Source organism: Eucalyptus grandis, chromosome 2, assembly GCF_016545825.1.
Source record: "Eucalyptus grandis isolate ANBG69807.140 chromosome 2, ASM1654582v1, whole genome shotgun sequence".
Lineage (NCBI taxonomy): Eukaryota > Viridiplantae > Streptophyta > Magnoliopsida > Myrtales > Myrtaceae > Eucalyptus > Eucalyptus grandis.
This window is the reverse complement of record NC_052613.1, coordinates 28,889,506-28,905,279: the sequence shown is the minus strand read 5'-3', so window position 1 is coordinate 28,905,279 and position 15,774 is coordinate 28,889,506. Positions and strand designations below refer to the sequence as shown.

The 15,774-nt window shown below is 41.9% G+C and overlaps 2 protein-coding genes across 2 annotated transcripts; one reads left to right on the top strand and one right to left on the bottom strand.

The window, feature by feature from the left end:
• Positions 1-5,376: 5,376 nt before the first annotated feature.
• LOC104428268 (leucine-rich repeat extensin-like protein 5) lies at positions 5,377-6,102 on the top strand. The gene has a single exon (XM_010041280.2). It carries the CDS (start codon positions 5,377-5,379, stop codon positions 6,100-6,102), a length of 726 nt encoding a protein of 241 aa, XP_010039582.1.
• A 6,772-nt stretch (positions 6,103-12,874) lies between these two features.
• On the bottom strand, positions 12,875-13,891 carry LOC104428267 (protein SRC2 homolog). The gene has a single exon (XM_010041279.2). The coding sequence runs from the start codon at positions 13,889-13,891 to the stop codon at positions 12,875-12,877; it is 1,017 nt and encodes a 338-aa protein (XP_010039581.2).
• Positions 13,892-15,774: the final 1,883 nt, after the last annotated feature.

Genomic DNA, 15,774 nt, shown 5'->3' with positions numbered 1-15,774 from the left:
TTATAATATAAATATCTATAATTTTTGTTTGTGTCACAACGAAACCTAATAGCTACATCTATGGATCAACCATTGATTGAGGGATCTGAAATCGATTTCATTTATTTACTTGGAAAAGCGTGATTTTTGTAATTATTCAGTGTGATCGGGACGAGGATATTCTTATGGCCGATGCAAACTACTCATTCTCAACTCGCACCACATCCAAAATAAGATAAAATAAATAAATAAATAAATAAGTATTAGAGCAAGAAGGGTCATTTGATTCTCTAGCGCACCAGTTTTGATAAATTAATAACCATTCTTGGCAATCAAAAAAAAAATTTAACAAAAAAAATTATTTTTACCAAATGTACGCAAATAATGTTTTCAAAGATTTATTACCCAAGATCTTTGCTAAGCTTGTACCATGTGACATGTGCACATCATGTGGAGTTGTGCATCACTGTTCTTCAAGGATGTTTGCCTTTTTTTCCGGTAGAATATCATTAATCAAATATAGGTTCAAAGACGTGCGATAGACATTTTACCAAATTTGCACAAATGGTGTTTTCTAAGATTAATTTACCCAAGGTCTTCCCTAATAGCACGTACGACGGACCGTGTGCTCACAATGTTCTCTAGACAACTAAAGGCGTGGGGTGGAGGGGTGTGGTTGAATTCGCACACGGCGCACGCGAAGGCCACGGCTATGGTTATTCACTGTTGTGCACCGCCTGGCAGTCTACAAGTAACGCTTCCTTCTCCTCGTAGTGAGCGAGCGCCTGACAGAGCGAAGACGAGGGACCCTGAAATTTTGAATCCACGAGAGAAATGGGGTGAGGAAGCATTGGCCTTCCTCCTCGAAAGTTTTTAAATAAGAAAGAGAAAAAGCTCCTGGATCACCTAATATTTTCACGGAAATTGCTTAGCTAGCTTAGAAAATGGACGGTCGATCCTCAGCCACCCATCTCGAATGAAAGAGAGGGAGACTTGCGTCTCGCTTGAAAATTTCCTAGTGCTTGTGTTTGAGAAGGGAAACATTTTCTGACTGTCACATATCACGGGTCAATCGATCAACTCTCGATCATTCCTCGATTCACCCATGCAGCCTTAAGGGAAAACTCTTGGACATGTTTTCTTTCAGGCCGTGACACACATCTGGAAATTTTCTAATGCTTGTGTTTGAGAAGGGAAACATTCTTTGACTATCACACTGCGAGACACGGTGATGATTTTTGTACGAAGTAGCGGTCCCCTCCGCCAGTGAGATTTCCGTCTACTGGTTATCCGCCAGCGGTATATCCTCCGCCTGCTGGTTACCCGCCTGCAGAATATCAACCGCCGCCGGGATACGGGTATCCCCCAACAGGATATGGGTACGCAGTCCCACCGCCGGCACACCAAACGAGTGGCGGTGGGAAATTCATGCTGAAGTTGGCGGGCAAGCTCCTCAAAATTGCGATATCGGTTGCGTGGAACTCCTCTAATAATTCCTGATATGATGCCAAGTTCAGTGACGGTTTGATATGAAAACAAGTATTCCTGTTTTCCGTCCTCATTCCTTTGCCACTTTTGCTATATATATCTTGAGCTATGGCATGTGTTTTTCGTTTTTGTGTTTTATGTTATGGATCTGGTTGTGCTCTGATCTTCATTTTGGCTTATTTTCTTTCCGTTGTTTGTTTCACAACTACGTTAATGAATTGGATCGTAGAGTTCGCATCCCTAAAATAATGCGGTTTATGAAAATTATATATAAGGGAAGAAATGGAATTTAAGGCCGGCGGTCTAGAATTAATGATAGTCGAGTTTGAATTGAGTTGGGGATGTAAAAGTAACTGATATTGCTATTCCCGTTTACCACCAAAAGAGAGGAAAAAGTATCGAATAAGTTCTATTTCACATGGGATATTTACGATGATGAGTCCTTGGACTATAAGAATATTCAATATCATTGCTAGGGTTGAAGCAGTGAAGCAAATGGAATGTGATCGAATCCTTGCGGTGTTGGCGGAGGCCGGAGCTTTCCGCTTCATAACCACTCCACAACCTAGTTGTTTGAAATTAGGGCTGTGTTTATTAGTGTGTAGAGCAATTATAGAGACAAATACTATTGGAATTGGTAGTGGGTCTTTTCTTCCTTGGATCATTCCCCGTACCGCGACCAGTCGTTAGCTGGGGTAGGCATTGCAGGGTCACCAGTGGGATCCTTTCCTCTGGGCAAACCATGAGGATTGGCGCGGAGAGCCCGTTGGGGGGGATTTTTGACGAATCCTCCCAGAACCAGCCACCTGGGGACTCTCACCCCTGCCAGGTTCTCCCTGGAGTGACTAAGCTTTTTAAGGACTTGCTCAGTGTATAGCAATTATAGAGACAGATACTATTGGAATTGGTAGTGGGTCTTTTCTTCCTTGGAAGGAGAGGATTTTATTCACTCTCATCTCCTCAATTTAGGGGTTGAAGAATAAGATTTCACTCTATTTTTTTTCTTTTGTTGAGTGACGTGTACAAACGTGTGTTAAATGAAATTTCAAATTAAATATATTCTACTTCTGTTGTATATTCATAATCGTGGTAAGTATTATACATTCTCAATTAAAATTAATGGCTTTTTTATTAGACAAAAAAATATAGAGTAAAATTGAGACTAGACCTATAATAAATATTTTTGGTACAAAAAAAAAATTAGGATAGAATTAGGCCTAAACCTAAAGTTGGAGGCTTTTATGGAACTACAAAAAAAAAATAGAATAGAATTGAGACCAAATCTAAAGTTGAAATCTTAAGGGCATTAGACTCTTTTAAAAGACTCTCGGGAGAGTCGAATCCTTAATTTAATGTTAAATATCAAGTCTCGAATTCCGTGTTACTTCCTGAAGTCTATATATACACAACCAAACCCGAGCAATCATTACATCACTCGCTTCTTGTTATTTCACTTCTTATCATTCCTCCAGCTCCAGCAACTCCTTCCTTCCTAGTTTAAAAACCAACTGAAGAGGAGGAAAGAAAGTACCGAGTGGGGACCGGCCCGTTTGTCCGTAAGTGCGCTGACAAAACTGCATTCGTTATTTTTATATGCCGGTGTACGCACCCCAACTTCCCCAATTTCGCTTTGTATCTTTTTCTTTCCTAAGAAGGGAATGCCCGATAGGTATAAATTGAGGTCCAAAGAAGCATTGTTGCGGTAGGGCGAGCGATCGAACAATAATATAGACAGAAAAAGAAAATAAATCGGATATTAGATTTACGTGATTCAGTCGTAAAGACCTACGTCCACAGGGAGAGTAGAAGCGAATTTCACTATAGATCAAGCGATATAAGGAGATTACATATTTAAGTCACACAAACTCAAACACTCTCTCGATGTTTCCTAAATCCCAATTACACCCAATAACGCACGCAGTATTTAGCACCCAGCACCTACGAACGTCTTTCACAAATAGAACACCCACAGCACTCAGAGTAAAATGGCGCTTCAATATATGGCTTCCTTCGAAGAGAGTCCCACGAGCAGCAAATTATATATTGTATATAGCAGCAAAAGAAGACAAACCGATTTTTTACTCGGAAAGAAAACCCATGATTCGGTCAAACCCTAAAAAGCTTGACTCTTTCCTTTAATTTTATGTTGCTGACTTCAGCCTGAAATATTTCCGTATATTTGAAGTAAATCCAAGTCCAAGTCCATGTTTGGACTTTCCTATTTCAGGCCAAACTTCCAAATACACCAATCTTTCTTTATTTTAATTTATTTCAAAATTCAGCTTTCATTTTGGAGTTAAACTCGATATATATTTTAACAAACATTTCAAGGATTTATCTAGGTTCAAAATACTATATATTTGGAGGAGTTATTTTGATTTTTAATTCAGTGGGCGCCACCCAAAAAATTAAACAAATAAGTAAAAGTTGTCGGACCCTGGACAGCCTAACTAAACAAGCTATTATTTTACGATTTTTATGATTCGTGAATAAAGAATAGCATGTTTAGGTTTTCCTTAGATCATGTCCTCCGGTATATACGAAAGCGTGGGCCAGGGGAATGAGTAGCTTGCTAAGTCAAAACATCTTCTCCAAATAAATATTACCTCCTCCTTTTTTTATTTTTTTTATAATTTTCCTTTTGCTTGTGGAAAATAATTTCCGCCATGTGCAACTATTCAAGTTGTAAGTTCACGTACTTTCATATTCTCTCTTCAATGGAAGATGAGAGATAAATAAGAGAAATATTTGCTAGGGACACATGCTGCGACCATCGAATGTGGGTGACGCTACCCGCCTAAGTGCCAGTTCTAATTTGGATCATCAAAAATCCGACATGACCGTATTTTATTAATTTCTCTTGGTTGATAAGGATCTCTAACGTAACCAATTAACATGTAGACCTTAAAAGACGTTGTTTACGGTGTTTGCCCAAAATATAAACCCTAAATTGTAATTTGAAAGAAATCCCTATGGAAACCCCAGTTTGATTTTGCCTAGATTGGAAACCCTAATTCGATTTGCCTCCAAAATCAAAACCCTAATTAGTGAGCCAAGGAGAGGAGTGAGTGGTTGCCACATTGGCATGTGCAACATTGTTTATGATGTCTACATGAACTGGTTTTTAATATAAGAAAATGTTAACTCATATTAATTTTTTTATTACAAAAGCCACGTAATCATTTTAGTCAGAATTTCTCGTCGGAAGCACTTAAGTAATTTTTTTTTTTTCCGATTTGGCGCTTAAATATATTTACGAAAACTTTTGACACTAAAATGAGTGTCGTATACAACTTTTAGCATTTTTAGTGCGCTTTCTTCCAAACACGTCACATTGCTTCACAACGAGCGCATCGGTTGTTCTAATTTTCATCCGGTTCTCCTTATTTCTTCTTGCCCTGGATAGTGTGCCATCCATGGACAATTTGATACCTGAAAAGGCTGGGAACGAGGAGGGAACCAAGATAAGAAACGGGATTGACCGAAGTTTACGACCGATTCTACGGGAAATGACGGAGGCATTTGTACTTATCGTGATTGCTTCAGTTTCGACAGCAGCGGATCACTATTTGTCTAACAAAAGGAAACTCTCGATTAAATTTAATCGGTCAAAAGGTAAGGAAAAAAAAAAACATTTTCTAGCAAAACCAGACAAGCGGATTTCGTTTCGGCCAATGAAAGAGAGAAGCGTGAGCGAGTCAAGCTAACTCGACTCCGCCATTTATATCCGCCCCTCGTCACTCGCTTCCGTCCCAACCCCTCCCAAGTCTCTTTCTCTCTCTCTCTCTCTCTCTCCACTGCTTCTCGTCTCCATCGAAGTGCTGTTGCCGTCCGGGAAGACCAAGGCCTTTTTCGAATTTTGCTCGCGAGTTTAGCGAGCGGCTCCCTGTCGTGGTGCCCCCGCTGGCAATGGACGAGGACGAGACAGCCACTGCTTATCCACCTGCAACAGCGCCGCCCACTACGAACCCGCCACCAATGACCACGGCAGCGCCGAACCCTCCGACGGCATATATGCCGAACGCCACGCCCACAAATGGTCATGGGCCACCGGCACACGTGCATCCCCCAGCAGGGCAGGGGTACCCAGCCCCACCGCCGCCTGTCGCGTACCTGCCACCAATGCCCGGGGCAGCGCAGAACCCTCAGGCGGCATATCTGCTGTACGCCATACCCCCTTACGGTTATGGGCGGCCGGCACACTTGCATCCCCTGGCAGGACATGGGTACCCAGCCCGACCACCGCCTGCCGCGTACCAGCCACCAATGACGGGGGCAGCGCCAAACCCTCAGATGGCATATCCGCCCAACGCCATGTATACATATGGTTATGGGCCGCCGTCACAAGTGCATGCCCTGGCAGGACACAGGTACCCAGCCCCACCGCCGCCTGCTGCATACCCGCCACCAATGCCCTGGCCAGCGCAGTACACTCAGCCCGCCCTGCCCACATATGGCTATGGGCCGCCGGCACGCATGCACACCCCGGCAGGACACGGATATGCAGCCCCATGGCCGCTTGCCGGCGGGGACTTCCTGCAGAGGGTGATGACCGGGGCCGCTGTGGAGGCGTTGTTGAATATCTTGGGATCACCCGGAACCGGTGACGGGCTTTTTCCCGATTCCTGGTTTTGAGTAAAGTGAGTTTTCGTGGGGTTCCTTTCCTCTGCCTTTTCTTGTTTTACGTGCCTTCTTCTCAGATACATATTTTGTTGCACATATTCCCTAAAAAATAAGTTCATTGCATGTGTATCTGTTTTCACTTATGTAAGTTTGGTTTGACTTCTGTATCACTTCGTTATATATGAATAAAGTTTGTCAGATTTCTTGTTGTGCTTCAATTAAGATGAGATTGATGATGTTGAGCGATGGAGCAATAATAATTGTTCCCATATTGTAAAATTCTGATTTCTCCAAAGTTTACAATATCGAAACAGTGAGCAAAAAGATATATTGTAAAAATTAAAGGGCGGAAAAAAATGATCTAATTTAATTACCCAAAAAGAAAGATGATTAACTTGAAAAGTATCAAATATTTAAAGAAATTGTATGAAAGATTTAGCTCACTTTCGAATCACGTTCATATTCTCATTCATCTAATGTAAAATGCAAGCGTTTGTGAAATTTATCCGTGAAAGGCTGATTTTATAATGACTTTTAAAGATCCCAAGGCCGACATAATTTCAGCTTGGAAATTAGAGGCCACTCGTTCTAATCTCATCAATTGCGTGTAAATCACTTTAGCTCGGGATCCCTTGTACAAGTCAAATGCTGAGACTTAATGGGTTCATCATTGTTGTAAGGGGGTTCCATGGGCCTCTAAGTTATCGAAACACACCCGTGGCCCCCAGATTACAAAGACTAAGACTTTCTAAGTCTGTTTTATAACATTGAGATGTATATTCTATAATCCAAATAACCATGAGCAAGACCCAACTCAGTTATGATTTATGAATAGCTATAATATAAACACATATGTTTATATGATCAATAGTCATTTTCTGATTATACATTATCGTTCACAACTTTTTTAGAAAAATTATTAGAAAATATTCGCATTAATATCGATCATGCCATGTTAGATAATTATGTAGCTATTTTCGGGTTCGCTTATGTTAGTAAATCTGCGAAAAAGCCTGACCTTTGGGCCTTCCAAAGAATTCCACGACATAAACTATTTATCGCATGTTCTAACACCGTCCACCAATCCCAGATTTTGCTTGAACTACCATCCCATCGACTGGCACTGACCCTCGCGGACTTCGATCTTATTGGTGGAGCTCCAAAACCACTTCCTTTAAGGAGAACTGCCCTAGCTTCAACCCACTGGACAGACAAAAATGTTTGGCCTGTCGGAATGAGACTCCTAGATGCAAGCAGCTTTCATCCCATGTCAAGATTATAAGAATCACGAAATTAGGTTTCCCGAAAAAATATCTGGGGGCGGCGTTCGGCAGATATGCCGTCTGGTGACTGGCTCGTCCGCCAACGGTGGTGGCGCTGCCCCGGGCATTGGTGGTGGGTACGTGGCAGGCGGCACCACTGCAGCTGGATTACCCGTGACTGTCTCGTCCGCCGGGGAACTGCTGGCCGAACTCGTAGGAGAAGTCGAGAACGGCCATGGTCCCCTCGGACGACGACCTCACTTCGTGGCTCATCACCTTCGGCTCCACGTCGCTGGCGATGCCCTTCCCAAGAAGATCCTTGACCGGCACATTGACCTCGCCGACGTCCTTCTTGAGGCAGAAGATGCGCTCGGCCTTCTTGATCTTGAACTTGAGGCAGCTGAGAGAACCACGGTGAAGACAAAGGTGTGGCCGGAACAGGGGTTCGTGCTGCCTTTCTAGTGTGGACGGGAGTGTGCTGCTTCTGGTCGCCGGAGAGAGAGGCGACAATGTAGACATCGTGGGCCTTGAGGTCCATGGCCGAGGTGATAGTTATCACCAGAGTCCAGACCACCATGTCTGCACTTAGAGGATGGTTTTGGAGGATTTGAAGAGGTTTTGACTTTGAGTAAGAGAGAGGGATGGGAAGCAAAAGAACACTAAACTAAAAGATCATAGAACGATTCCTTTCTTCAATGGAGAGAATGTCAAATCGATATCTGAAATTGTTTACTGAACAATTGACATTTATTGATAATTGATGTTCATTGATTTGACACATCGATTTGCATTTAAATCCATTTTAATATATTCATTATTTCATCCTCAGGAAGAAGTCATACTTAGAATTAGTCCTCCATTTTTCATCATCCTAGGTAAACTTCGTTCTCTCATTCACGTCTTGATTTCTTTTCATTCAGTTTCACCACCACTACTGAAGGACCAAATTTGGGTCACCTAGATGTCGCATGACTCCAAGCGTGCCTCAACTATGACAACCTCAACCTCAGTGACTAGCGCCACCAACGAGCATAGGGAGCGTGTATGATGAGAAGATGAACAGTGTTTTTAGAGGGCAACAGTGGAATATGGAATTATTAGTGAGAGGTAAAATTAGAAGGAAAAAAATTATTAAACCTAAAATTAGAGAGAGAGAGAGAGAGAGAGAGAGAGTCCTGTGTGTCTCTGCAGCAGCGGCTGAAAGGGGTCGTGCGAGAGAGGCGATGACCCGACAGACAGATGCATATGTAGTATGTACGCATCGTAATCCTGTGTACTTAAACCTTGGATCGAGTGACTTTCTTTGGTTTGGTCCTCTTTCTCATAATCCAACGTGATTGCTTCTGTTCCTTTCTTTTCCTGCGTTGTTTCGTGAAGGAATTTGATCACGCCTTTTGGGATTCAACAATTCCAAGTACATCTTTTTCTTGAAAATCGATAATTCGTCCCTTCTCTTGCAACAACTGACAAACCAAGAAAATATTTCTTGCAAAGCGAGCGAGTTAAATTTAGCACGTTAGATTAGTTAGTTGTATAAAAAAGGATCAGTTAGTTATGTAATGCGTTTACCGAATAACCTCAACCCATGTTCTGGTAACTTTTAATGCAGCAAACGTTAAGGATGACGGAATGCTTTTTGAAACAAAACTATGGTTTGTACAATGATGCATCCGTCATATGATCATAATCGTCAGATGATTATGATTTTCGAGCCAATGTTTTGTCTGAAGGGCATGTTTTGGACAAAACCCGAAGGTCAGCCACCCTTCGAAAATAGGAATCGTGTTTACATAAACCTACATGTTATCCAGTGGTTTTGTCTGGTTTGGTCCGCTTTTTCACGATCGTCCATGACCGACTCCTTTCCCTTTTTTTTTTTTTTTTATGTAGGTTCGTGACTGGATTTGATCGCAACTTTGAATTCAACTGTTTCAAGTACAACTTCTTAAGAATGTTTATCAATTGGACATACCGATTAAGATATCGATCGAAATGGCATACATGATTATCGTGGCAACCGAGGAAAGGACACGTGGCCCTTCATCTTCTCGATCACGTACATCTTGTTATATAGACAATGACGTAATACAAAAAAAAGTTTTTTAAACAAGCGATTGTCCGAGTGGCATCGTTTTCTTACTTTAACGGCTGGTAATCATTTTTTTTAGGCCACTTGATGGAACTGCAATTTAGATTTTATAATGCGAAGAAATCAATGAAAGTAAGTTTTGTCTTGATTGAGAAGACCGGGAGGACGTGCGCTGCCAATTCTGTTTTTTGGTATTGGCAGTGCGGATCCTCTTACCAAATCTAAGCATCACATGAATTTGCATCGTTGGCATTCTCCTGTTATCCCTTACATTGCAATTACGTTAAACTCATAATCTCTCTCTTTCTCATAATTCAATTTAAGAGGAAAAAAAAAATAGAGAAAACGCATCTCTTTCGACCTTGTCAACCGACGGGCGACATCTCTCTCCCTCTCCCTCTCTCTTCTTCTTTAAGGTTTCGTTCGTTTCGCGGAAAATCGACAATTTTCGGAAAATATTTTCTCGAAGTCATTTTCCAAGAAAATGACAATATTTTCTGGTATTCGGTTATAATCTGAAAATGTTTTGGAAAATATTTTCCGATATTTGGTAAAGAAAATATTTTTGCTCACCAAATTGGCGAGTGCGAGCGTCAAGCTCAAGGCTCGCCAAATCGACAAGCGAGTTTGAGATTGATGAGTTTGAAGTTCACTGGTTCGACGACTAAACAAAAAAGAAGAAGATGGGAAACAAAGAAAAGAAAAAAAAAGGAAATTTAAAATAATTTGAGTTAAAAAAGAAAAATAAAATTAAGAAATAATTCGAATAAAAAAAGAAAAGAAGAAGAAGAAATGAGAGGAGGAAGTGGGGATTTGTAGAGGTATGAGATAAGAGAGATTAAGTGAGGAAAATGTTTTCCCCTTTTAAAAAGTGAAAAACATTTTCCCCTACTTTAGAAGACTTTTTTTCTTTTGATAGAAACATTTTTCCCAAGGAATTCATTTTCCGTGAAACGAACGCATGGAAAATCCAGAAAATGTTTTTCCGAAAATTATTTTCCACGAAACGAACGAAGCCTAAGGGCCTGTTTGGCAACGTGCCAAACAGTGCCAAATTCTGATTTTTTGTTCCTGAATCGGTTTGGGACGAGAATCGCGTTTGGTAAATTTTTGTTCAGGAACGATTTTGGACAAGATTTGAGAATAAAAAAAAATTTGATTCTACGTCCGAGAATTAGAAAAAGAATCAAAACATAAAACTCTTGGTTGCCATCCGCCATCGCCCGCCGCCGTCCGCCCACGCCCGCCGCCGTCCGCCGCCGCCGCCACCACCCGCCGCCGCCCGCCGGTCGCCCGGTTCGCCGCCGGTCGCCGGAGGCTTGCCGAGCGGGCGAGGTCCGGCGAGCTCGCCGGTGGCCGAGCAAGCCTCGCCGGCAGCCGGGCGAGGCTCGGCCTCGCCGGTGGGCCGGGCGAGCCTCGCCCGGCTGCCGGTGAGGCTCGCCCGCCACCGGCGAGGCCGAGCCTCGGCGGGGCCGGGCGAGCCTCGCTCGCCTACCGGCGAGGCTCGGCCGACCTCGCCGAGGGTCGGCGACGCTCCGGTGAGCATCGCCGGCCAAATGAAGAAAAAGAAGAAGAATAGAAAAAAGGGAAAAAAAGAAAAAAAAAAAAAAAAAAAAAAAAAAAAAAAAAAAAAAGAGGAAAAAAAAAGAAAAAGTAAAAAAGTAAAGAAATTATTTAAAATTTATTTAAAAATCAAAATAAATTAATTTGGAACAGAATCAATTAATACGGTACCAAATGCAATTCTATTCCGAGAATAAAAATTTTAAACGATTTACCAAACGCGCTTTTTACTCGAATCGATTCAGGGAATAGAATAAAAAATAATCATTTCTAGTCAGAATCAGCTCCCGGGAACAGAATCGTTGCCAAACGCGCCCTAAGTATCCATCTTTTTTCATCCCTCTCTCTTCCTCTTTAAGTTTCCACCCGTTTTTTTTTTTCATCTTTTCAACTTTTGGAGAGGAGGGATTTGATCTAAATCTCTCCCTCCCCTCCCGGTTTTTCATTTATCTCCTCTTATTTTCTTTTCTTACTATTCCGAACTAATTTTAGATATGGGAGTTTTGCTCTCCTGATTCTATATCTAGAAGCCTTTCTCTTTGATTTAATTCTAGATTTAGGAGTTTTGATAAATGAGTACTCTACCTCCAGTTTCAATTGAATTCACAGCAGTTTTGTGCACTTGTTCTACGTGTTTTTGTTGAAAGCTTTGGCAGCTTGCGCTTACTAAATGACTCTCTTTTATAAGTGACAAATCTGAGCTTATTCAACATATTTATGTTATGTTGTCTCCATACAGTAATAGTGTTGGGAACACCGAACCTAAACACTTACCGCCAAAAGGCAAAGCCATGACTATAGTTGGAGATTCTGGCGTGTGCTCATCACTAACAATTACAAGTGATTCGGTGATCGGCTGCTATCTTTTTGCTTGGATGTAGTTATAGACTTGTTCATGAAGGACGAGAGTAGGATGATCTCTACCAACCATGCTCTAATGATTTACTTTAATTCATGGTTTTTGGTTTGTTTTGGAGCTCTACGAGTTTGCCTCATTAGGGTGACTTTGCCTTGCTAGGGTGACTTTTGAGATTTTTTATGGATCCTATAGTATATTATTTTGGTAATGAATGATAATTTCTTTTACAAAAAAAAAAAAAAAACTGACTGGCGCCTTCTCTAGACTCGTGGGGAAAAAAAAGCCCATCACCTTGCGTGCTCAACCGGATCAATTCTATGTATCTTTTTTTTAGTTTGAAAGTGTTTAAACAACGAATTCAAGCTCATTACCAAGCACGACCACTTAGCCCGGGAGTCTCATTCTCTAATCACGAGGTAATCACCATGCACTTAGTCAATCTATGTGAACCCCGAAATATGGAACTATCAAATATTAAATGATAAACATTCTCACTGATATTAATTTACAATGTGATTTAGCAAGACAAATGGGATGTTACAACAAGTGGTCTCGCGCTCAAAGTACTCCAAAGTCACTTAACAAATAGATTTCTCGAGGATTCTCGATACTCCTAACTTTACTGCCAAAGTAACCAGGTAAATTTTAGCGCAAAAAATAACGTTGAAGAAATTAATTTTTTAAACGGGGAAACAAAAAACCTATGGTGCAAGGTTTTAAATAACATAGAGAAAAGAAAAGGGCAATTGGAAGCACCAACATACTACCTAAGAGTAAAAAAATTACCCCCTTAATCCCTCAACAACATCAATCTCATCTTGATTTAAGCACAAACAAATCCGACAAACTTTCCTTAAATAAACCAAATCAAAACAAATTGACACAGAAGTCTGACCTATTTACACACCAAGTCAAAATAAATACATGGGCGACAAAGTACGTATCCGGCGTACTTTTAACTGACTCGTTATCAAATCGAAACCAGGTGAAGAAAAAACAAGACAACTTACTTCACTCAAGACCAGACATCGGAAGAAAAAAACCGTCATCGGATCCGGGGTCATCAGCCGATCCCAGCATATTCGACAACGCCTCTACAGCGGCCCCGCTCATCACCCTCTGCACGAAGTTCCTGCCGGCACGCGGCCTTGGGGCTGCATACCCGTGTCCTGCCGGGGGATGTGCGTACGCCGGCGGCGGATAACCATATGCGAGCACGGCGTTCGCCGGATCCGCGCGCTGAGTGTATTGCACTGCTCGGGGCGGTGGTGGGGGGTACGCAGCAGGTGGTGGTAGGGCTGGGTAGCCGTGTCCTGCCGGGGGATGCGCGTGTGCCAGCGGCCCATAACCATATGCGACCAGGGCGTTCACCTGACCTGCGGGCTGAATGTGCTGCGCTGCCCAGGGCGGTGGTGTTTGGTAGGTGGCAGGAGGTCGTGGGCCTGGGTACCCCTGTACTGCCGGGGGATGCACGTGTGCCGGCGGCCCATAACCAAAGGTGGGCGCAAAGTTCGGCAGACATGCTGTCTGAGGGTTCCGCGCTGCCCTGGGCATAGCGGGCGGGTACGCGGCAGGCGGGGCCGGTGCAGGTGGATAACTCACGACTGTCCCGTCCACGTTCATCGCTGGCGAGGGCGCTGCGACGGTAAGCTTGAACTTGTAAGAAAATTTGAGAAGGCCCTGAGTCTCCCCGGATGACCACCTCACTTCGCGGCTCAACACCTTCGGCTTCTCGTCGCCAATGCCGCCCACCTCGAGCAGCTCCTTGACCGGCGCATCGACCTTGCCGACGTGCTTGGTGCGCTTGGCATTCTCGATCTCGAAGTTGAGGCAGCTGGCGGGAGCTGCGGCCTGGTCCATGGTGACGACGAAAGTGCGGTTTATGCTGCCGTCCTTGTGGATTGGGATGTGCTGCTCTTGGTTACTCTTGTCGCCGGAGAGAGAGACGACGTAGACATCATCGGCCTTGAGGTCCATGGCGGAGACCATGGTTATCTCCAGAGACAACGGAGGAAGAGTTGAGGCCATTGAATGAGAATTCTCCCTTTTCTACCGAACTCTGACTTTACTGAGCCCCTCCTTTATTTACATCTCAAGCACCCCCAAAAGTGACCTAATCATGAGATCAGATATGTGCTTTCCGGAGGTTGTCCGTCCATCTTTTGAAAAGAAATTTCCAGTTTGTGTCCAAAAGTATAGCTTGGGAGCGAGGAAACCAAAAATGGAAGTTAAGTTCGTTGCAGATGTATTTGTTTTGTCTTGGTGGGTAAGTTTGGCTTGAGTTTTGTGTCAATTAGTTAAATTTTGTCAGATTTCTTGTAGTGCTTCAATGAAGATGAGATTGATGTTGTTGAGCGATTGAGAAATAATAATTGTTCCCATATTGTAAAATTTTCTTTCCCCCAAAGTTTACAATATCGGAACAGTTAGCAAGAAGAAATACTGTAAAAATTAAAGGGCGCACGTTTTGCGTGTGGAAAAAGAAATATGTTTAGGGCGATTCAATCTATTTAGGAATATAGACTTAATTATTGTGCAAAATAAAAACGATTTAATATAATCACCCAAAAAGAAAGATGATTTAACTTGAAAGTATAAAATATTTAAAGAATCGTGATTTATGCGTGAGAGATTTTGCGAACTTTCGAATCACGTTCATATTCTTATTAATTTAATGTAAAACACAAGTTTTTTGTGAAGTTAACTGATGAAAGGCTATATTAAAATAACTTTTAAAAATCTTAGGGACGGCATAACTTATTGTGATATGGTGATCATTTCAGTTTGGAAATTAGAGGTCACTCATTCTAATCTTACCAAGTGCGTGCAAACCGCTTTTTTAGTTCGAAATACCTTGCAAAAGTCAAAGGATAATACTTAATTGGTTCATCATTGTTGTAAGGTGTTCCATGAAACTCTAAGCTGTCAAAATGCACCCGTGGCCCCTAGATTATAAAGACTATGACTTTCTAAGTTTGTGTTTATGACATTGAGATGTATATCCTATAATCCAAATAACCATGATCAGGAACAAACTCCATAAGGATTTATGAATAGCTACGATGTCTTTATGTGATTAATATAGTCAATTTTTTTTACTATACATTATCATTTGCAATTATTTTTAAAAAATTATTAAAAAGATGTGCACGTCAACGTCAACTAGCCATGTCATATAAAATAATTAGTGTCCACGATTTTTGTGCTTCACTTATATCAGTAAATCTGTGAAAAACCTGGAATTTTGGACCTTCCAAAGGATTCCACATCAGCACCGTTGGCCGATCCCGGATCTTGCTTAACAACCGTCCCATCGCCTGGCACTAACCCACGTGGACTTCGACCTTATTGGTATGAAAAATATAAAACGCCTTAATTATTTTTGTGGTTATATATCAAATGCATTGATGGGATTCCCAAATATATCTCTAATTAGATAGTACGTGCCTCTGCAGGCAACGTACAAGTTTATCCGAAACATTCCAAGCTCCTGAAATTTGTTTATGAAAGAACAAAATTTCGGGCTGAATGAGTATGAATATGTCTTCTCAAGTAATACGAAAAGTTAGGGTTTCAACCCCCCAAAAGAAAACGAAACAGTAGACGAGATCCTTAAAATTTTTGTGGGAATCGTCCGCACTAATTATCTTAGCTACAAATCCTAAAAACATTTTCCTTTATAATATTTCTTTTGATGCTCACCACCCTGTCTATAAAGTCGACATCCGAGCTCCTTCACTAACTCAATGAGTCATTCCGTGGAGACGTCCATTATTCACATGCAGCAATTTAAGAAGAAAAACTGCTAAAAATGGATCTCGGGTACAGTATGAGTAACTAATTTTTGTATAGCATATAAATTGGTCAAAATGGTTAAATTTAGGTTTGACCATTTTCGACCGGATCCACCT

Bases quoted from the DNA above. Each gene is read 5' to 3' on its own strand.
- LOC104428268 (XM_010041280.2), top strand. From the start codon at position 5,377: ATGGACGAGGACGAGACAGCCACTGCTTATCCACCTGCAACAGCGCCG.
- LOC104428267 (XM_010041279.2), bottom strand. From the start codon at position 13,891: ATGGCCTCAACTCTTCCTCCGTTGTCTCTGGAGATAACCATGGTCTCC.